At 38.1% G+C, this 22,495-nt stretch overlaps 1 protein-coding gene across 1 annotated transcript in view; it reads right to left on the bottom strand.

The window, feature by feature from the left end:
• THEMIS (thymocyte selection associated) overlaps positions 1–22,495 on the bottom strand; it is a 178,491-nt gene that overhangs the window by 76,540 nt on the left and 79,456 nt on the right. Inside the window, exon 4 of the mRNA XM_028494728.1 lies at positions 13,865–14,913. Within this exon, the coding sequence (XP_028350529.1) occupies positions 13,865–14,913 (1,049 nt within the window). The remainder of the gene's footprint in view (positions 1–13,864; positions 14,914–22,495) is intronic.

Below are 22,495 nucleotides of genomic sequence, written 5' to 3'. Positions count from 1 at the left end.
TATGTCCATTTATTAGTAATTCCCATTTTCCCCTCCTTCCACCAGCAACCACCATTCCACTCTTTGATTCTATGAATTTGATTACTTCAGATACTTCATAAACGTAGAATAATGAGGTGCATGTCCTTCTGTGCCTGACATTTCCCTAAGCATAATGTTTTTCAGGTCCATCCATGGGCAGTTATTCTCTGAGTTTCAGTTTCCTTGTCTATAAATTAGGAATAAGAGTAACACTCATAGGGACACTTAAAGGATTTAATGAGAATTATTTAGCTATTTGGAATTTAGTAAGTCCCCAATGAATAGTTGTTAAAAAAAATAAAAATAATAAAATTCCATTTTCAAAGATTGGGAACTCAGGAAAGAATCAAGTCTTTGCAAACTACAAATTCAGTATGGCTGAAGTGTAAATGTGAGGCAAGGTACGGAGAGGAGGAAGGCTTTAGAAATAAAGATGATAAAAAATTCAAAGGAAAACCACAAAGAGCAGAAGAGTTACTCAGTAAGATTTTCCCTTTACAATGATCAATATATCAGTGATTTGTATAATATATTTGAATATAGTGTGACCAGAAATAAAGGTTACTATATTTACTGTAAAAAAAATCTGCATACAAGTGGATGCACTCAATTTGAACCTGTGTTGTTCGAGAATCAACTGTAGTTAAAAGATGGTCTCAATAATCCATACAAGAAATGATGGAGACCTGAAGTAAGGTGGTATTTATTTAAGAGATATTAAAGAAGTAGAATCTATAGAATTTAATGATTGAAAAGTGGGAAGATGAAAAAAACACAATTGTTCCTAGGTGTCTGGTTTAGGCTACTCAGTAGATGGTAGTGGTATTTGGAAAGATAAGAAATACAGAAGGAGGATTAAATGTGATTAATGTTTTTAAACAGTATAGTAGCCATTGTATTGTTCACTAGTATCAGATTTCCTTCTACTTCCAGGAATAAGGGAAGGTTACACTTTCTCACCCCAATTAGACATGGACTATACTTTTCTTTGGCTAATTAAGTGTGTGTAGTGGATAGAGCTAGAGCTAGAGATCTCTCATCAGTGCCTTATTCCCAGGTCACCATTCTCTAGCTTCCTTTATTTACACAGTGACAATCCGCCGTGTTCCAGAAAAGGAGCCTCCATCAGTGAGGGTCCTTAATAGAGGATGCCGTGTTTCAGAAAATTTTCCTTTGACAATTTACAGTCCCATGAAACTTTAAGTTATGTATAAATTAAGTACATGGATGATTTCTACAATTTTTTGTGAAGAAAAATAAAAGCATCAATCAGCCGTGGTTTGAATTTTGATTCTAAAATCACAAGCACTTTCAATGGCACTGAGTCTCTTTAAATATTGTTCATTATTTCTACCTGAAGGGTAATAATCCATACTTTTGGTCTTGGAAAGTTACACAATGTTGATGAGCCTTAATCACCTGTAGAATTGAGATAATTATTTTGGGACTACCTTCACTGGATTTTTGTGAGAATTAAATGAGTCCATACAATGTAAAAAAGTTCAGAATGGTGACTGATTCATTGTAAGCATTTAGTTAATAAATTTCTCCAATTGTTTATTTTTAGGGTTTTTATGTACTTCTTTTGTCCCTTATATGCTGGACTTCCTCACAGAAGTCCATCCTTTTTTCTCATGACCTACACATTCTCCAGCTTCATATAATCCTCTCACAGAACTTCATATACCATTTATATTTGCTGACACTTGAATCATCAACTTCAGCCTGGAATTCTTTCCCAAGCTACAGATCGTTGTTAACTTCACACCAGACACCTCATCTCAGACATCTCACAGATATTTCTAACTGAGCATACTTTAAGATAAACTCTCACCTTTTCCCTGCAAAACCATCCTTCTACCTATGTCCTGTGTTCCTGAGTTAATGAATTTCATCACCATCCACTCTGATGCTTATGTCCGAAGGCTGGATATTTTCCTTACACAGTGCCTTTCTTATTCCCTACATTTCAACAATCACACATCCTACAGATAGCATCGCCTAAAACTCTCTTGAATATTTCTCTTTCAGTCACAGAGGCAATCATCTTCTATCTCTTATATTAGTACTTTAGCTTTCTAACTGGTCTCCCTGACTCTATTTGAATGGATTATTTGCTTTATAATTGGAGTGTTTTTCTAAAATAGACATTAAAATAACTTTATTGAGGTATAATTGATGTTGTCACCATTATTAAGTGTACAATTCAATGAATTTAATAAATTTATAGTTGTGCAACTATTGCCACAATCCAGTTTTAGAACTTTTTCATCACCCAGAAAGTTCCCCCATGCTGCCTGTTTGCATTTCATCACTACTCCCACCCCCCATCCTAGGCAACCACTTCTCTGTTTTCTGTCTCTATAAACTTGCCTTTTCTAGCTGTTTTGTATCTAAAATAGAAATTTTATTGTATTTCCCAACTGGAAACCCTACAATAGCCTCCATTTTTTCTCTTTAGAATGTCCAAATTCCTTAAAAAACAGAGCAGTTTAGAAAGGACCAGTCTTTTTTTTTTTTTTAAATATGGAATACAACTGATTTTGTTTTTCTTCATTTTTTGGTGTACTAAAACAATGAAATGCAGTATTTCTTTTTAACAGTTAGGAGGATAAGGAGAAAATGAGAACTAGTTTGTTTCAAGTACTAAGATAAACGTTTATGCTGTGGGTTTCATGGGGCACCAAAGTTTATTGTCAAAGAAGAGGTGAAAGAAACAAAAAAAGTACCTCTTGGAAAAACAGAAAAAAATAAATCAGTAAAGGGAGGAAAAATCAGGAATGGTGGGTGAGGTCTCCAAAAACATGGTAACAAGCCTTAGGAAGTTAGCTAAGAAGAGAGAGGTCCACAATCATGTAATCACCTGATGGTGGAACCAGGTAATAGATAGGTCGAGTAACATGAAAACTGAGTTCTGTCCATTGGGAAAGCGTGGTGTGGCAGGAAAACTAATAAGTCAGTATTGAGAAAGTCTCATTCTCCATCTGAAACAGAGTGATTAAGAAGTGAACTGAACAAATTGTGAACCCTGAGCTAAGAAATTAGGTAATGATCCACCTTTTACGTCTGACCCTCTTTGGTCTTCTACCCTCATATTAATCACTTTTTTGCTACAGCCATTTTAAGCGTCTCCTAGATCCTGATAAGGTTATGTCGCCATACTACTGCCAACACAGGATGTTCCTTCTGGCTAGATCACACTAAACATCACTTTACATCTGACTATTTCTACTTGTCTAAACTTACGTATTTCAACCCAGACATTAAATATCATTTTCTGAGCTCAATCCCACATTTCAAAAGGAAATCTTAATAAGCTGTCTTCCAAATCCCTATACTGGCCCCCTAATAGGACTCTTCTCTCCAGTTTCCATACTGTAATTGTCTGTTTTCCTGTGTCTAATCCATTAGACAGAAAGTCCACTGAGCACAGATACTGCATTTCATTCACCTAATGTGTCTCCAGTGCTTATCACAGCAAATGGCACATAACTAAGGCTTTGTATCTATGGAACTAAAATAAGTGTAAACAATTACAATAATTATTTTTAACATTTAAAAATAATTATTGATACAAATAATTTTAAAGCATTGTATGTACAATGCACAGAGTAACATTTAAAGAAATGCAAGCCAATAGATTTTTAAATCTTTCTCCTCAATCTTTTATTGCAGTTATATAGTTCTAGTTTTCCTCTATGTATCAGTAATGTGCTTTGATTTTTCTTGGCTTATTAAGAATGTTTCCATTATTCTGAGATCCTTTACCCATTAATCGTTATTAGCCTTTTTCCTTTTATAGGTCCATAGCTCCCTTAATGAAGAAAAGGCTTCTTGTTCTCTCTGGATCTGTGTTATCACTGACTTGATGGGAAATTTCAGAATTACTAGTCCTAGTCTTAGTTCTAGTTCCTGAAGTTTATTTCCCCTAAACCTGAATTGTTACTGAAGAACTTTCTGCTGGTGCTGGAAATGGCCTTAGACCTTCCCTAAAATTCTAACTTCTCAGATAATTCAAGGTATTCTCCAGCTTTTTCCCATTACTGGATAAGAAAAAAAAAAAATCCTGAACTCAATAAACCCACACTTACAAGAATAACATGCTAGAAGGAACCGTCTTTCTTTATGTCATCACTTCCCTGACCTTTGACATCTTCTAGAGGTATGTGAAAAGTGTTAACTGCTATAGACCAGACACACTGTTATAGGCTGGCATCTCTCAAAGAATGAACTTTCCTTAAAAGATGACACCCAAGCACATTTAAATAGATTTTTTAAAAAACACATCATTTCCAGTTGCTTTCCTTAATAAATCCTTATACATGACTAATTCTACTGAGCCATTTTATATGTATAAAATGAGAAATTTGTGAGTATAGACAGGAACTTAAAAAGTGAGCATGGATAGAGAAGAGATTAAGGATTGTGTTCCAAGGCACTTGAACACTTAAGACATGAGGAAAACCAGAGGAAGAACCAGCAAGAAGTTCAAAAGAAAATTCAACCAGTGTAGCATAAAGGGAAAAGGAGGGCATGATTTTCCAGAAGACAAAGAAACAATTTCATAAAGTAGGGGGTATCCAACTGTGCCATTTACTGCTTAGTATCTAAATAATATGAGAACTAAGGATTGACCATAAAGTTTGGCAACCCAAGTGTCACTTGTAACCACGACCATTACATACTTCTCAGCCTCAATTACCTCCCCTGCAAAAAATAACAGGACCCATTTCATGAAGCAGTGTGAAGGATTAAATAAGATAATAATACCTGTAAGCACCTAGCATAATATCAGCAACAGAGGAAGAGCTCAGTAATGGGCAGGAGGTTTTTAAATTACTGATACAGACTGAAGCTGTCTGTATCATAGACCTTACGAAATTTTATTGAACACAGGATGCCTGACAACCCTGTGAGAGAGAATTTGACTGGAGAAGAGTCCAGTGTGAATGGAAAAAGCAGAAATGATTACAGCTCAGGGAAGAAGCTAGAACCAGAGACAATGGGGAGAAAAATAGCTTGGATAGGGCAATTCCTATCCTTGGATAGCAAATAAAGGAACACACCTCTTATGACTTTGTGTTTTATACTATCTCACAGCTGGTTAATTGCATACTTTTTAAACATTAGTTAATATTTGGAAAACATATGAAAACAACAAACTTCCCTTAAGGACAAACAGTATGTAAAGTTTAGTCATCTAAATAAGCACAATGTCACAAGTTAAAATTCCATTCTTATCTCCTACACTATATATTGTCTAACTCCATAATTTTACAATCAGCCCTTTTACATTTTGTATCTGCATACATAACGATAGACTTATTATACAGTTCTTGTGGTCTTTGATATATAAAATTATTCCATTTTGGCTAATTTTTTAGTCAATGGCCTTCTGATTTTATAAGAGTTCTCCTAATTTTTTCCTCTCCTCATCAGATTTAAAATTAGCTATGTACTTGGTTCATAGTAAAAGTCGTAAACGATGGCATGTCTTACAAAATAACTAAAAGCAATTTGTGTTATTAGAAGTGTTTTTCATCATGATCAGCATGACCAGGACATCATGATCATACTGAAGTTAGAGTCTGGATGAAGTATAATGAAAACTAATTTAATGCTGTAAAAGGCTGGTTGAAAGTTTGCCCTCAAATAATGCATTTTTATGAATCATTTCTTTCTCTATAAATTTTTTGAAAAAAACATTAATTTTTGGAAGCTTATCTTGTGCATTCCTTCAGAACCATCTTACACTCATTTTCTATCTTAACATTTACACAGGAAATTTGGTTTGCAAAGCAAAGCATATGTTCTCATTTATGTAGGTCTGACATCAGTGATTAAAAGTAATGGTTGACTTGCAAGAAACATATTTGCTCAAATATATAGCTTATGTCTTATTAATTTATTACGAGGCTAGGTTTTTATTCTAAAATAAATTCAGAACCAATAAATATAGTAATGAAAAACTCAGATAAATCAGTTTTGGAAACTGCAAAACCAGTTGGAACTTACCTTCTCTAGCTTTCTCCAACTACTCTTTGGATTTTTAAAAAATTTTTAAAGAAAATGAAGGTAGTGAGCTCAAAAAACAGCAGTTAAATATCTAGTGAGCCCACACTCAACTCAAAGATTCTAGACACTAAAATCACTATAGGGATTATAGGAAGTTGGAAAGTCAAATGCCCTCCTTTCATATATACTGTGCATCGAACGTTCCAAACTGCTGATTCTTCTGTTATGGCTGCTCATTTCTAAACAGGTTATGGACATTTAAGAAAGTGAAAGCTACTCTAACCTTTGTAAAGGCCAAAAATTTAATGTGAAATGATTTACTCCAAATTTCATTCAATGATTTTGCAAATCCACTGGAAAAATACTTTTTAATTTACATTTTTTGTGGAGCTAAAAAGTAATACTAACACTGAAAATATAATAATCACATATTTGGTGGTATTTTAGTTCTTGACTCCAAAGATGGGAGAGAGAAGCAAGGAACAATATTAACTAATGTTTTTCATCAGCCCTTCCTCACTCCCCCAGTGAGAGCATTCTCAGTTGGTAAAAAGCTCAAAGACGGGTAAATTCTTGATTCATTCAAGTATTTCCAAGCAGGAGTGTACTTCAACCATCCCAGAATGGAAACAATGTCCTCTGGACAAAAACTCTTTAGAGAAAATAATTTTTTTTATAAGTTTGATAGCTTGTTCAGTTAATGCTTGTAATCCCCTTAAAATCAGGCAATATTTTCTAATGTCTTACTTTAACCAATTATTTTTCATTTAAAACTCATCTAAACCATTCTTCGGCTATTCAGCTAGAAGTATTAAGGTAGTACATGTCATAACTAGAGTAAAAGTTTGAAAGTTCTGATTACCCTCCCACTTCCAAAAGCACAAAAAGAACTTATAAATATTCTGTGTTTCCCATTGGGCACAGATTTCTACCTGCAAGTTTTCAGTTGGAACTTGAGTTTGGCTAATTTTCAACTCAGCACTTCCTTTGTTCATCCTTTGCCTGTTTCTCCCATTCTTTTCACTTCTTCCTACTATAGCTGGCTGTTTACAAGCTAATGCCATTTACTAGACCACAAACCACAGGCAATTCAAAAACCATGATGTAGTAATCTGCCCTAAGAACAGCTTAAATATCTGCTAAAGTATGCTAAAATTGTATCTAACAGTTAAAATTTGTCTTTTTTTTTTTTTTTTTTTTTGCGGTACGCGGGCCTCTCACTGTTGTGGCCTCTCCCCTTGCGGAGCACAGGCTCCGGACACGCAGGCTCAGCGGCCATGACTCATGGGCCCAGCCGCTCCACTTCGTGGCATGTGGGATCTTCCCGGACCGGGGCACGAACCCGTGTCCCCTGCATCGGCAGGCAGACTCTCAACCACTGTGCCACCAGGGAAGCCCTAAAATTTGTCTTTTTAAAGGAAGATCATAGATTCCCTTAACTTTCCTTGTTATTTGGATTTAAACCCCCAATTTTTTAAGTATGTCTATGTTTCACATTCTTTGCCTTTGGTCTTTGAAAATGGCTGAAATGTTAATTTTCTCTATTCACAGGGAAACAGACTTTGAGCTTCTATGTTAGACCAAGAGGATACACCAAGAATAGACAGGCATCAATCTTCAGAAGTGCAAAGTTGGTAACAAATCCAAATATGCTTAATATCTTTACACCACATCAGGTTAACAAAAACAAAAACAAATCACACCCTTTGGGACTATATGCTATAGACAGCAAAAGAGTGGATGTCTCTAAAGATCTAGATTTAGCCTAGAAGTGTGGGTATCTTTACAACTTTTCAGCTACTCTAACTGTCACACCAGATCAGAAATGAGTCTTAGCACCCAGCAGCAGCTGCTGAAGTGTTCTCTCTCTGCACTTCCCAGAAACTATTGCTTTCCTTCTGCCTTTTTCAGCTCTCACTCTAATTCTGGTACAAGGTTGTTTTCTGCTCAATTCACAGTACCTTCCCATAACTGCCTCCCGTGCTCTTTGCCTTAATGTCTCCCATGGGTGTTCTTCTCTGACAAAATCTAGAAATTCCGGCAGCAAAGTGGACACTTGGGCATTAAATGGCCAGAGTTAGTGAAATGCAAGATTTCTGGTCCCAGATGCAGTCTCCGAAGGAGTGGAATATCTCATCTGTCAACCAAAGGTTTGTTTTTCTATCTGGTTATAGACTTTTTCATCAGAATACAGAAGTTACATTTCTCCTATGTGGCACTCAGAAGTCATAGCCATATATATCCACGACAGGCAAAAACCCCAGCGAGAATATGCTCTTTCAAACTATCTGAAACTAATTCTGGCATAGAAACTAACCATCAGGGAAGGAGAGTTTACCCCACAACATTGCTATTTAGAACAGAATTTTAGGCCCAGACTCATTTATTTAGTCACTTTATAATATTGTTTTCATCTGATCAAGTATCAGAATGCACAAATCTTAAAGGTACTATTTTTACATTGTTATAAGCCTAAGAGGAAATTTGAAGGGTCACTTGGTACATTCTCATCCCCTTTTTTTTTTTGCGGTACGCGTGCCTCTCACTGTTGTGGCCTCTCGCGTTGCGGAGCACAGGCTCCGGACGCGCAGGCTCAGCGGCCATGGCTCACGGGCCCAGCCGCTCCGCGGCATGTGGGATCTTCCCGGACCGGGGCACGAACCCGTGTCCCCTGCATCGGCAGGCAGACTCTCAACCACTGCGCCACCAGGGAAACCCTCTCATCCCTTGTTTTTAGACTTCATACATTATTTTCCCAAACAGTTAATGAGCACATTTTAAAAACAAGAATAAAATCCTTCAATGTCAAACTTCATGGGCCTGGAAGTGTGCAGGCAATTCTGTTGAAATCCATCCGCCATCTCATCTGCCCATGCTTATATCCAAACCACAATTCTCAAATTTCTACTACAGTTGTTTTTTTCTTATTTAGGTATTAGAGAACAGTTGACAATCTTACCTTGGAAAACAATTCTTTCCATTTACCATAGTTCCAATAACCTGTCCTCAGATAGTCTTAATTTCTAAACTTCTTAGGTGAATGTATAGGGGTCATAACCGACAATAGATACCTACTACAAATGAATTTGGCTAACACTGAGTACATTTAGTTTCTTAATTAGACAGCCCGTACAATTATCCTGTTGTGAAATGCAAGAAATGATCTAGTAAAGCTAATGACACTAGGAAGACAAAAGTAAACTATATAATGAAGTATCTGATATTCTTCTCTACATATGTAATAAGGTATTTTAATAAGTTAAGTCAGTTTGAATAGTTAAACCCTGAATAACCGTTACAAATTGTTCTCTGAATTTAAAGCAATATTCCACATACAATCCAAAACCTTAGAGGCTGGTTTTCAGTGGCTGCTTCCTGCCTGCAAAGTGCTAAAAAAAAGTCTTATCCAACCACTTCAAACGCATACATAAATAGAAGAGCTTTAATGTAGATATCAGAAGAAATATAAAAGAAATATATAAAAGGATGACATTGTGACCATAAGAAATGGTTGGTTGCAAGACTTTTCGAGTACACTATGCAGAAACTGACAGAGCATCTGTTTAAATTTCAAAAACGATCTACTAAGTGGAGTCCTACCTTCATGGTGAGAAAAACTGCTGAAAATAAGGAGGTCAGTAGGTCTGCACACAGGTAAATTATAGCATCCTCTGACATTTTAAACTGATTTCAGAGAAAATATAGCTCTTTATCGACCACACCAGAAATTATGAAACTTACCATAAACAAAGAATCATAGATTCTCAATCAACTGATAAACTTTCAACCAAGCAGGAATCTCCTGACACCATTACTGACCTAGGGTTTCCTAGCTTCTGCTGAACCCTTTTCAGGGATAAGAAATAAGTTCCAACATATTACTCCAAAATTGTCCTCCCTTTCACTCTCAGCTAGTGTTGTAATGGAAAATAAGAATGCAATCTTTGCCACAAAATAGCTCTTTAAATGTATAAAATAGGGGCTTCCCTGGTGGCGCAGTGGTTGCGCGTCCGCCTGCCGATGCAGGGGAACCGGGTTCGCGCCCCGGTCTGGGAGGATCCCACATGCCGCAGAGCGGCTGGGCCCGTGAGCCATGGCCGCTGAGCCTGCGCGCCCGGAGCCTGTGCTCCGCGACGGGAGACGCCACAACAGAGGGAGGCCCGCATACCACAAAAAAACAAACAAACAAAAATGTATAAAATAACTAATATCATCTAGTACCAAGTCATTCAAGTTTAGACTATCACTCAGTTCCCTAAACCATTTACAGAAGGAAATGGCTCCTGGACTTTTTAACATCTTAACAAACAACTCTTAATATCTTAATAATGTTCAGGTAATCAATGTTCTTTAGGAGTGGGACTCAGAACTAGACACAAGTATCCATACGGGGCCTGAAAAATGAACAAGTAGTTAGGAATTATTAAGTTGATCTGGAATCCTACATGTATGAATTTAGTCAAACATTGCATTTGTTTTCTTTTAGTAGCTGGAGATAATAGGAAATATATGTATTGGTCCCTGGCCCTGGTTCCTGGCACCGAGCTCCTGAAGCCCTTGTAACTTCCTAAATAATAAGAGCACTAGGAGAATCTTCTGTTTTAATATTTGGTCTTTGACCCCAGCTTCTGACACAGGGCTCCTAAATCTCCTGGAATTTCCTGGGTGATAGGAGTGTCTTTTGTTCTAAAGAGGCGACTCTGGGTGGGCTCCCGGATGGCTCCTGGATTGGGGCTGGTCACCAGAAACACCAAGCCATAATTAGAAGCTTGGAATTTTCAGCCCCAATCCCCATTCTCCAGAGAGGGGAGAAGAACTTGAAAAGGAGTTAATAATCGATCCTGCCTACATGAGGAAACTTCCATAAAATTCCCAGAAGTACACGGTTCAGAGAACTTTCAGGTTAGTGGACACATCCACACACCAGGGGGTGGTGTATCCTAACTCTATAGGACAGAAGTTCCTGAGCTCTCGGGACCCTTCCAGACCTCACCCTTCATGTCTCTTTATGTGACTGTTCATCTGTATTCTGTATCATATCCTTTAACTGGCAAACGTAAGTAGGTGTTTCCCTGAGTTCCGTGAGCCACTCCAGCAAATTAATGGAACCTGAGGAGGGGGTCCTGGGGACCTCTGATTTGCAGCCAAGTCAGACAGAGGCTGTCGGTAACCTGAGGACCTACTACTTGCAATTGGCATCTGAAGTGGGGAGCAGTCTTGCGGGACGGAGCTCTTAACCTGTGGGACTGAGCTCTTAACCTGTGGGATCTGATGTTATCTCCAGGTAGATAGCGTCTGAATTGAGTTAAGTAATTGCAGGACACCCAACTGGTGTCCAAGAATCGCTTGCTGAGGAAAAATTTCCATGCATCTGGTGTCAGAGGTGTTGTGAATGTGGCAGTAGTGTGAGAGTAAAGGAGAAACATAGGAGGAGGACTGAAGGTTTTTCCAAGCAGTAACCTAGATGAAACGTTGTTGTTTTGTGAGTTTCTCTCCTAATAAAACGCGTAGATCATCTTCATTTGACATTCTTTCAAAGGGCATTTAAAATTTATTAAATTTATTTTTTTCTATGAATGTTTTCTTAGAAGTTTGGGATTTTTGATCTCTTCCTTTCTGATTGTAATAGGCATCTACTTTTTTTATATCTCCAGACCTTCACATACTGTTATTTGAGACAATTAGCCCTTATTCCCTTCTCCACCAATCCTGGCTGTAGCTGGGGCAGCCAATGAATTGACTGAACCAAGAGATGGGCATGTGATCCAAAGTCCTTCCCTTTTTAAAAATTGGAACTAAACAAAGAGATTATGTTCTTCTCTAGTGATGAAACTACAAGATGCAGGAACTGTCAGAAGTAATGTCCAATGTGTGATAAAAAGGAAGACCCACTCTGGCTGTGTTCTAGATCCTGTTTCCAGTTGTCCCTGAAGCCTAGCTGTATACCCTGAGGTTCTCCAAGGGTACCTGAGCTACTACTTTCATTAAAAGGAAAACGGGAAAAAAAAGCCACTTTGCCAGCAAAACAAGTCCTAACTTAAATACAGATTTTTCTATCTAAAGTTTTTATTTATTCCTCCCTCCCAATTTTATGTCCTATGTTAGCTTTCTCTTGCTGTAACATAAACTTGGTGCCTTAAACAATATGAATTTATTATCTTGGAGTTTTTATAAGTCAGAAATTCAACAGAAGTCTCTTTGACTAAAAGTAAGGTGTTAGCAGAGCTGTGCTCCTTTCTGGAGGCTCTAGGGAAGAAAGCTTCCTTGTCTTTCTAGCTACTAGAGACCATCTGCATTCCTTGGCTCAATGATCCTTTCCTCCATCTTCAAAGGTAGCAATGCTGCATCTCTTTAACATTCTTCTGTAGTCACATCTTTCTCTGACCCTGACCTTAGGTGAGAAAGATATTTTAAGGACTCTTGTGATTAACTTGGACCTACCTGAATAATCCAGGATAATCTCATCTCAAGGTCCTTAATTTTAAGTACAAGTGCAAAGTCTCTTTTACTAACCAATGTAGCATATTCACAGTTCTGGAGGCGTAGGTATAGACACCTTGGGTGGGGGTGAGAGGATGGGGGTAGGGGGATGGGACATTATTCTGCTTCCCACTAAAAATGACGACAGCATTCCATCTCTCATATCATTCAATTCAGTAATAAAAATATATTAAACGGGAGAAGCCAGGCACTCTCCACATTAATAGCAGCCTGTTAATCGACATTATTTGGAAACAGTTGTTTAGTTTAGTTTCAAAATGACTCTTTCAAAATTGATTTTTCTGGAAAGGAAATTTCTGCTGGTTTTATCTTTTCCTGAGGATGAGTTTGAAGACGTTTACTGGATTTCCCCAGCATACAATCAGAATTCAATCTTTGAAATGTAGAATTAAATGTATTTCCATACCCACATCCTTGAAGCCTGAGGCTGCTATCATTCCTGAGTATAGAGAGTAAACACAGCATCTCTCTTTGTTTTACTAATTGCTTTGTTTCCCCAAGCTGCTAGCACAACATCTGCCAGGGCAGAAGGCACTATTTCCACACACCAGAGAACCACTGCCTGCCAGATAAACGACTTAAGCTCCGTGGTGTAAGGGCAAGTGCTTTCCAGGCACTCAGCAGGCAGTTTTCAAGAGGCAAAAACTTTAAGCAGAAATGAAGCTGAAACCCCTCCCCTCCCATTTTTAGAGTGGTTACGGAATTGTGGATTCTGTAATGATCTCATACTGCCTGCAATTTTATTGATTTTGTTTTTCAATATAACTGTTAAAGATGACAATTCTCAGACAGGCAGAATGTGGGCAGATGCCCGTGTTCTCACACAGTTCTGCCAAGATATTTTTACATCTTTCCACACATAAAACAAAATGAAGACATGTGTTATAGATGCATGCTACTGGTACCCCCACCCCCAGAAGAAGGGAGTTGATTATGTGCTCATTTCCTGGATGAAGTATTAAAACAACTCCACCTAGAAAAAAGTGAACAGCACTTCCAAAATAAAAGAGGTTTGCTTCTGAGGCACCTTATAAGCCATTCCTAATTACCAAAACACACCGAAACAGCAGTTTGTAATCATGTGTCATCCCTGCTAGTTCTAATTCCTAAACTTCTTGTCACATCTACTGGTTAAGCATCAAAATACAAAACACTGTAACAGCTTAGGCTCTGTTGATGTTCAGTCATCTACTGTGCACCAGAAAGGCTCATTTCAAATATGGCATGAAAGGAAGAAAAGTAAGAAAAAACAGGCTCAGAAGAGACTTGAAATAACTTGCCCCCAGAAAAACACTCAAGAGGAAAAACTGCAAAATTATAGCCTTACCTTGGGAGACTTGGGCAGACCCACTGTCTTTTCTTCTGTTAAGTTGAGCAGGCTTAACTTTGTTTCCTCCACGGAGGGATGTTTGGGAGGGCGAGGTGGGGGGTACGAGAAAGAGTTTTCGTATCTCCGCATCATATAATACTGTTCTTCAGGGATCTCTTCGACCAGAGTCCTGACTAGAAATGATCCTGGATCCCCAGACAAATTATTAACTAACTGAACAGTCATATTCACGCGGCCAGCAGGAATTTCCCAGCACTCCTTGGGGTTGGCAAAGTCACTTATGAGTAGATAAGAGTCTGTGATAGCTTCCTCCAACCGTAGTCCTGGTGTAGCAGCCAAAATGTCTTCTTCAGTGAAAAGATCTCTCACAGAAACCTTCACATTGAAGGGCAAGTGGAACTGTGCACAGAGCTCAGAAATTTGGTACTGCTTCTTATCATGAATCACCTCTACAAAACCTCCTTCCATGTACAAAGGGAGCAGTGCTGCCTCATAGGATTTTTTGAGGATTTTTTCACAAGCCAGAACGTTCACCACTTTTTTGATCCCTTCACAGAGGACTTCCGTCGTCTGTGAGTGATGCACTAGAAACTGGTCCCCGGCAGATACAGATGACAGCTCGTCATGGGGGGAATGAAAGGCTTTGGTGGCCACCACGTGGAGAGGCTCCTTTTCACTCTTTGCTATCTCAAGGTCATAGGGGGTTGGGAACTCCCGAGGTCGCCGCTTGAATTTGCCTTTATAGCTAGGGGGGATCAAGAAGTGTCTTTTAGGAAAATTGCTTCTAATTTCTGAAGCTAAGATCCTTGATGCCTGGCACTTTTTGTGGATCACAATTGTTTTCCCAGGTTGTAAAACGTTTCTGGGTAGCTGGTCTCCTTGGGGCGCTTCTATGACTTCAGCCACTATGGGGAACTCTTTACTGGTCATTTCAAAAAGATCTTGTGTAGATAACAGCTGAAGAAACCAGTTGGAATCATAACTGTCTGTAATGTCTTTGACTTCAACATCTAAACTGGGGAGGATACGGACTATATCCTTTCTAACTGGAAAACAAAAAGACATTTTGTATATCAAAATGTTGCTCTGAAGTAGTATTAAAATCACTCCAGGGGTACCATAAATAAATTTCATTTAAAAAAATCTCAGATGCTCATGATATAATATTTCTTATGTGTGACTTTCCTTTTTTAAATTTAAAAATGAAATAGATGGTAAAATAGATGGTAAAATAAAAACAATACCCATAAATCTGCCTAGTTTTAGAAATAGACATTAACCAGTATCTTGGAGCCCTACAAACCTCACCAAAATCACATCCTCCTCACTGCAACCTAAGAGTAATCATTCTCCTGATTTTGGTGTTAACCATTCCCTTGTTTTTCTTTGTAGTTTTATCACACATAACATACATGAATATATGTGCACGTGTTTAAATGTATATGTGTGTGTTTTTCCAGAAAATTTATTATATCATTTTAGGTCATGCTTTTGAGGTCCAGATATTGTACATAAAATTATCTTAGAAGAAAGTCTGGGTACTCCAAGTAAGACTCTTCCTGCATAAGGCCCAAGACACATTCTATATACAAATTCTATCCTGTGGGATATAACCGTATTGCAAAATCTTGGGATATAAAGTACTCAAGATTAATATATGGAAATGGATACCAAAATGCAGTCTTTTTCCAATGTGAAAACTATTTCTTTCTCTGCTGGTGCTATATTAACATCTAGTTAGAAAAGGAGTGGCATAGGATGGGTTACAGTCAAAGGAGCCACTCAGGAACCCTAGATTTGCTGGTAGAGTGCTTACCAATGTATTCTTTGCCTAATGTGTCCCTGGGGATTAATGAATCTCTGTATTCTTTCCAAGAGCCCACTGTCCCAGAAGTCTTTCTTTGAGACTACAGAGACACTTAAAATATTGTCCTGAAATCCTCTGCTCTCCATATACTGTCCCACATAGTATCCTTATAAATGGTCTTGCATTAAAAAATAAAGTTATATGTTAATATCAACAGGATTTTATAATGGTTTATATTTTCTTGACAATTTCTTAACACTTAATGTTTTACAGCCTTTTCACAATCTACCATTGTTTCCCAGTACATCTAGCCACCCATCTATCAATATTCTTTCTTCTGGGTATGCTTTTGAAGATTAATAATTTGGAAGATTTAGGGGGCTTCCCTGGTGGCGCAGTGGTTGAGAGTCCGCCTGCCGATGCAGGGGACACGGGTTCGTCGTGCCCCGGTCTGGGAGGATCCCACATGCCGCGGAGCGGCTGGGCCCGTGGGCCATGGCCGCTGGGCCTGTGCGTCCGGAGCCTGCGCTCCGCAACGGGAGAGGCCACAGCAGTGAGAGGCCCGCATACCGGAAAAAAAAATAAATAAATAAATAAATAAAATAAAATAATTTGGAAGATTTAGAAGACAGAATGTTTCTCTTATAAAACATTACTTATACTATTACATTTTACATTACTGTTTATGCAGCCTCTGAAAACTATAATTTGTGTCATATTATTTGCACATGCTGTGTAACAGAGTTCCTAAAAACACAGTATGAAATTGCATTATTTTATTTTCTTGAACATAAAATAGAGAAAAGACAAAAACCGATGGCTGCCTATAGGCTGAAGTTCAATAAAAATTGTAAAGATTCTCCATTAAAAAAAGAACGGGGTGGGGGGAAACGCTAAAAAAACCCTTTACCAGTTCATTTTATAAAGTTTAGCAAACCCAAACCTTTGAGATTGTTGCCACAGGTTTCCCTGAACCCCAAGGTAATTTTAGAAACTTTAAAATCACACTTATTTGAATCAAAATGAACTGTGTTTAAGAATTGTAGAGCTCGGACTAGATGGGTTCATAGACTCAGGTCATTTCTCAAGTTGAGGGAACAACTTGACACTGGTAGAATAGATGCCATTCAGGACTTTCTGAGGGCTTTAAATTGACCATAGGGACCCTAATGCAAGCTAGATCCCAGTCTGTATTTGGGCACAATGGGTACGGTGGGGAAAGAATTGTCTTAATAACTTTGGACAACTTTATTGCCAGAGAAAGCCTCAGGGCCAGGCTATCTAACTTCTGTTAATTTTTTATGTACCCAATTCCTGACCTATCTTCAATACTTCTGTACCAAATTCACTGAAGATGTGCTAGCCTATCTCATCCTACTTGACATATCAGCAGCATTTGACAGAGTAGATTAGACTCTTTGCTAGAGTTACCTCACTTATTTCCTTCTTATCTTATAATTCTTCTCAACTTTTTTTCTGGTTTCTTCTCCTCTACATACCACCCACTCTCCCCCGCCACACACACCTTTTAATGTTTCTTGGTTCTCCTCCTTTCTCTGTCCACACTCACACCCACATGATCTTACACAGTCTCATGTTTTTAAGTACCATCTGTATGCTGACGATTCCCCAACATGTATCTCTAGCCAAATAATTCTCCTGCACTCCAAATATCTATTTAAGATCTCCACTTGGCTATCTAATAGATGTCTCAAAATTAACATGCTTAAACTGAAATTCTGATCTTCCCAACCCAAACCTAATCTATCTGTTGCTCATTCGCCTTGTTTGGTGCAGAAATCTGAGACATCTTAGCTTCTCTCTCTTTTTTCCTAACACTCAACATCCATTACCTCAGAACTACTCTGATCTAAGCTACATTATTTCTTGCCTGGTTTATTGCAGTGGCTTCCTAAACAGTCTTCTTACAGTCAAATCTTTCTAGGGAAGCCAGACAGTCTTTTTAAATGTTAAATTGATCATATCTTTCTCCTGTTCATAGCCCCACAGTGGCAGTCCTTTTCACTTCAGTAAAAGTGAAAGCCCTTACTGAGGTCCTAGGTACCACGTTGATCTCATCTGCCACTGGGTTGCCTCATTCTAATTTACTGCTCCCTCCATGACCTCCTTGCTGTTAATAAGGTTTTCAAAAAGCCTGTTTCCTCTGCCTGCCACATCCTTCAGCCCGATATATTTATGGCCAACACCTCTTCTTCTTCATGTCTGCTTAAATGTCATCTTCTCCATGAGACTTCCCCAAAATGTGCTTCCCATAGTCTGAATTTTTGTTCCCCTCCCCTAGATTCATTTGTTAAAACCTAATCCTCAATGTGATGGTATTTGGAGGTGGGACCTCTGGGAGGTAATTAGGTAATGAGATTACTGCCCTTATAAAAGAGACCCCAGAGAGCTCCCTTGCCCTTCTGACATGTGAGGACACAACGAGAAAACAGCCACCTATGAACTAGGAAGTAGACCTTCACCAGACACCAAATCTGCCAGCTCCTTGATCTTGGGCTTCCCAATCTCCAGAACTGTAAGAAATAAATTTCTGTTGTTTATAAGCCATCCAGTCTATGGCATTTTGTTATAACCACAAAATGGACTAAGACAGTGCTCTATTGAAAAATGCAACTCTCTCTGTCCTTTGCCCTTCTCTCTTTCCCTATTTTCAATGTCATCCTTTAGCTTCAATCATTCCATATAGTTTGCTTATTTATTATCATCATTATTTATTGTTTGTTTCCCCAAAATGGAACTTATGCTCCACAGGGATAGGAGTTTTTGATTGTTTTGTTCACCAACATATCCTAGTGTCTAGCATGGTCCCTAGCACATAGTAGATACTCAATAAATGAACTGAATGAATGAAAAACAATTGCCAGAACAATGTTCTTGGTTGAGCTGTAAAAGTTGTGATCTAGTAAGCAAGTGGAGTTCCAAGTAAAATTTCACTGGGGGGAGAAAAATTTCTACTGCTAAAACTCCAGCTATACATCACAGAATGTATTGTATATTTCATTTAAAACTTGTTGCTTTAGGTTGTAGTTTATCTTACTCAATGACTTATTCAATACAATAAATAGTTTTATTGTTTAATTTCTACAAAATAATAATCTAGACATTTTAGGGTATAAAGTTATCATGATGCATACCCTTTAAAAGAGTATTCAATACAGGGAAATAGCACATGCAGTGAAAATCAACAACTCTTCTTAGATCCATCAGATAACTGAAGTCACAGGAAAAACTGTCACCCCCAAAACTAGACAGATGGGTGAATACAGGAAGTTACAGCTTATAGGGGGCAGAAACCACTGATGGAGCCAGCGAAGGTAAGAACACTTTAAGAGTAACTGACTAACTGCTGGAGACGAAGCATGGACAAGCTTGAGAGATAAAACTTCTGAAGGGCCAGGCTTAGCAGGATCCCCCCACAGTTTCCTGAGTTTACATCCAGGAGCCCCACCAGGTTCTCAGAGTGAAGATCTGAGAAAATTCCCCTCATGCATTAGGCAGGGTGATGGAAAAAGTAACCATTTTGAAATACACTCAGATCACTCACTTCTCCTTAAAAAAGGCCTGAGTGAAGGAAAACTATTTTACCAAAGCCTAACCAACTTGGGTTTTACCAGTCTAATAACTGATGTGGGGGAAAGGAATTACCCAACTCAAGCCCCTTATAGACATTCTGTCTCACTAAGGAGATGTGGGGAGAAAAGCTGAGAAGCAGGGTCAGTAAAAGACTAAGACCTAATTACAGGATTATAGAATGCTTCCCCTCCCCTACACCTCGCCAACCATATCAAGAAGACTTCTATATAATAACAGGAGAATACAGTGGAAAGAACAGCACTTATGACCCTATTTAAGAAGGGGTCTCTAGGGAAAGACAACAGGGAAAACAATAAACAATGACATTATGTAAAATTTTAGCTTCTGACACCTACAGGTACAGTAAACAGTGAACACAGCCTAACTCCTAGCCTAAAACCTCATACAAAAGGCCTATTTACCTCAGTTTATTTTACCCTATACATCCTGCCTAGCTTTCAACAAAAAATTACAAGGTATGTTAAAAGGCAAACAGCATAGTCTGAAGAGACAAAGCAAGCATCAAAACCAGACTCAGATATGCAAGAGATTTTGGAATTATCAGACTGGCAACTTAAAATATGATTAATATATTAAGGGCTCTAATGGAAGAAAATGCAAGAAAAGATAGCTAATGTAAGCAGAGGGATGGAAACTCTAGGAAAGAACTACAAGGAAATGCTAGAAATTGAAAACACAGGAAAAGAATTAAAGAATAACTTTGACGTATTCATCAATAGGCTACACATGGCTAAGGAAAGAATCAGTGAGCTTGAAGGTAAATCAATAGAAACTTCCCAAACTGAAAAGCAAAAGAATGAAAAACAACAACACAGAATTTCCAAGACCTGTGGGACAATTACAAAGGTTGTAACGTATGTGCGTAGGAATTCCAGAAGGAAAAAAGGAGAGAAAGGAACAGAAGCAATAATGAAGTAATAATGGCTGAGAATTTTCCAAAATTAATGAAGTTATAGAACAAAAAGCAGGGTAAAGACAAAAAGTCAACACCTAGGCATATCATATTCAAACTGCAGAAAATCAAAGAAGAGAGAAAACTTGAAGAAGCCAGAAGAAAAAACCCACCTTGCCTGTGGAGGAAGGAGTATAATAATTACACTGGACTTCTCTTCAGAAACCATGAAAGCAGAAAGAGTAAATGGCATATTTAAAGTGTTGAAAGAGAAAAAATTACCAACCTAGAATTTTATATGTGACAAATTATCCTTCAAAAGTCCAGGGTGGCAGAATGTGCCATCCCAAAATATATCACTTTGGTTTAAGGATTTTTTTTTTTTTGCGGTACGCGGGCCTCTCACTGTTGTGGCCTCTCCCGTTGCGGAGCACAGGCTCCAGATGCGCAGGCTCAGTGGCCATGGCTCACGGGCCTAGCCGCTCCGCGGCATGTGGGATCTTCCTGGACCGGGGCACGGACCCGTGTCCCCTGCATCGGCAGGTGGACTCCCAACCACTGCGCCACCAGGGAAGCCCTAAGGATTATTTTGAGCTAAGTGCACTTGAAAAACAGCAGATTCAAAAAGAACATTCTAATCTCCCCTTTCTCCCTGAAAACAGGAGCTAAAAACTCTCATGTTAAAGATGCCCTCAGTACCAGGAGAAAGAAAACACTCTTCTAACAGGGAGTCAAAGCCAAGAGAATTCTGTACAAACAGACCTTGTTAAAATAATTTGTATCCTCTTAGGCCTCACCTCATAGTTTACTTTTCCACAATAGCTCAGTTGTTCAACCCAATTTAAAAGCATGCAGGTTTCACCATTTCTTTGGGTCTTCATTTTCTTATGAGGGCTTCCATGTCAAACTTATGCAAATTTGTATGCTTTTCTCCTCTTCATCTGTCTAAGGTCAGTTTAATTCTCTGGCCCAGCCAAAAAAACCCTAAGAGGGTAAAGGTAAAATTTTACCTCCCCTACAAAAGTGAAAGAGAAATAAAGACTTTCTCAGACAAACAAAAGTGAGGGAATATGTCAACAGTAGACCTACCTTGCAAGGAATATAAAAGAAGTTCTTCACAGAGAAGAAAATATGTCAGAAACTCAGATCTACATAAAGAAAGAAGAGTATTAGAGAAGGAATAAATGAAGGCAAAATAAAATGTTTTATTTTTCTTATTTTTATTTGATATAACAGATAACAGTTTGTTCAAAATAATAATAGCAACAATATATTGGATGACAATAGCTCATGGATAATGAAATGAATGATGGCAGTGTTACAAGGGACAAGAGAGAGTAATTGGGAATACTCTGTTATAAGGTACCTGCCCTAGCCATGAAGTTGTATAGTGTTAGTTGAAAGTTGAACTTGGATTATATATGCATATTGCAAACTGTAAGGCAATGACTAAAAATATTTTTAAAGTATAATTGATATGCTGAGGAAGAAAGAAAATGGAATCATGTAAAAGGCTCAATTAAAACCATAGTAGACAGAAAAAGTTGAATAAATAACACATCTAGTTTTTGGATGGGGATAAAGATAGATATTAGCAAAGAGGTGGCTACAACATGAGTCTTTAAGGATGGAGAGATATTACAAGCCAAGATAGGATAGGAGAAAGAATATCATAGGTGGTAAGAAAACCACAGTCATAGATAAGGAAGCTGACTAAATAGGATATAGTCAGGGATTAACATGTAATTCAGCCTCAGGATTTTAAACTAGAGTAGGGAATCGGGACAGGAGGTCCACTGAAAGTAAGACTATGTCTGAAGATGGATCTGCCCCTGGAATATTTGAGATTAATAACAACCAAATTAAATAGATTTTGGCAGATTAATTTGACAGCACAATGGGAAGAGAAGTTGGATTCAGAGCATTTACCTTTCTCTACTAACTGCCATGAAGCCCATAGATAACCAGTATACTGACAACTCACTGTACTTAATTGTTTTTGCATCAACTTCAAACTTTATATATTTTACTGTTATGTTAGATAATACATTAAAACAAAACCCTTCTTATTGCTTATACTATTCTCTTTACTCTTGCATGTTTTAAGTTCTCCATAGCCAAAAGTTAAAATAAAAACATTTTTTAAAAGTTACCTAGAGGAGGGTGGGAGGGAGGGAGATGCAAGAGGGAAGAGATATGGGAACATATGTATATGTATAACTGATTCACTTTGTTGTAAAGCAGAAACTAACACACCATTGTAAAGCAATTATACTCCAATAAAGATGTTAAAAAAAAAAAAAAGTACCTAGAG

Source organism: Physeter macrocephalus, chromosome 10 (assembly GCF_002837175.3).
Source record: "Physeter macrocephalus isolate SW-GA chromosome 10, ASM283717v5, whole genome shotgun sequence".
Taxonomy (NCBI): domain Eukaryota; kingdom Metazoa; phylum Chordata; class Mammalia; order Artiodactyla; family Physeteridae; genus Physeter; species Physeter macrocephalus.
Note: the sequence above shows the minus strand (reverse complement) of the source record. Positions and strands in the feature narration are given on the sequence as shown.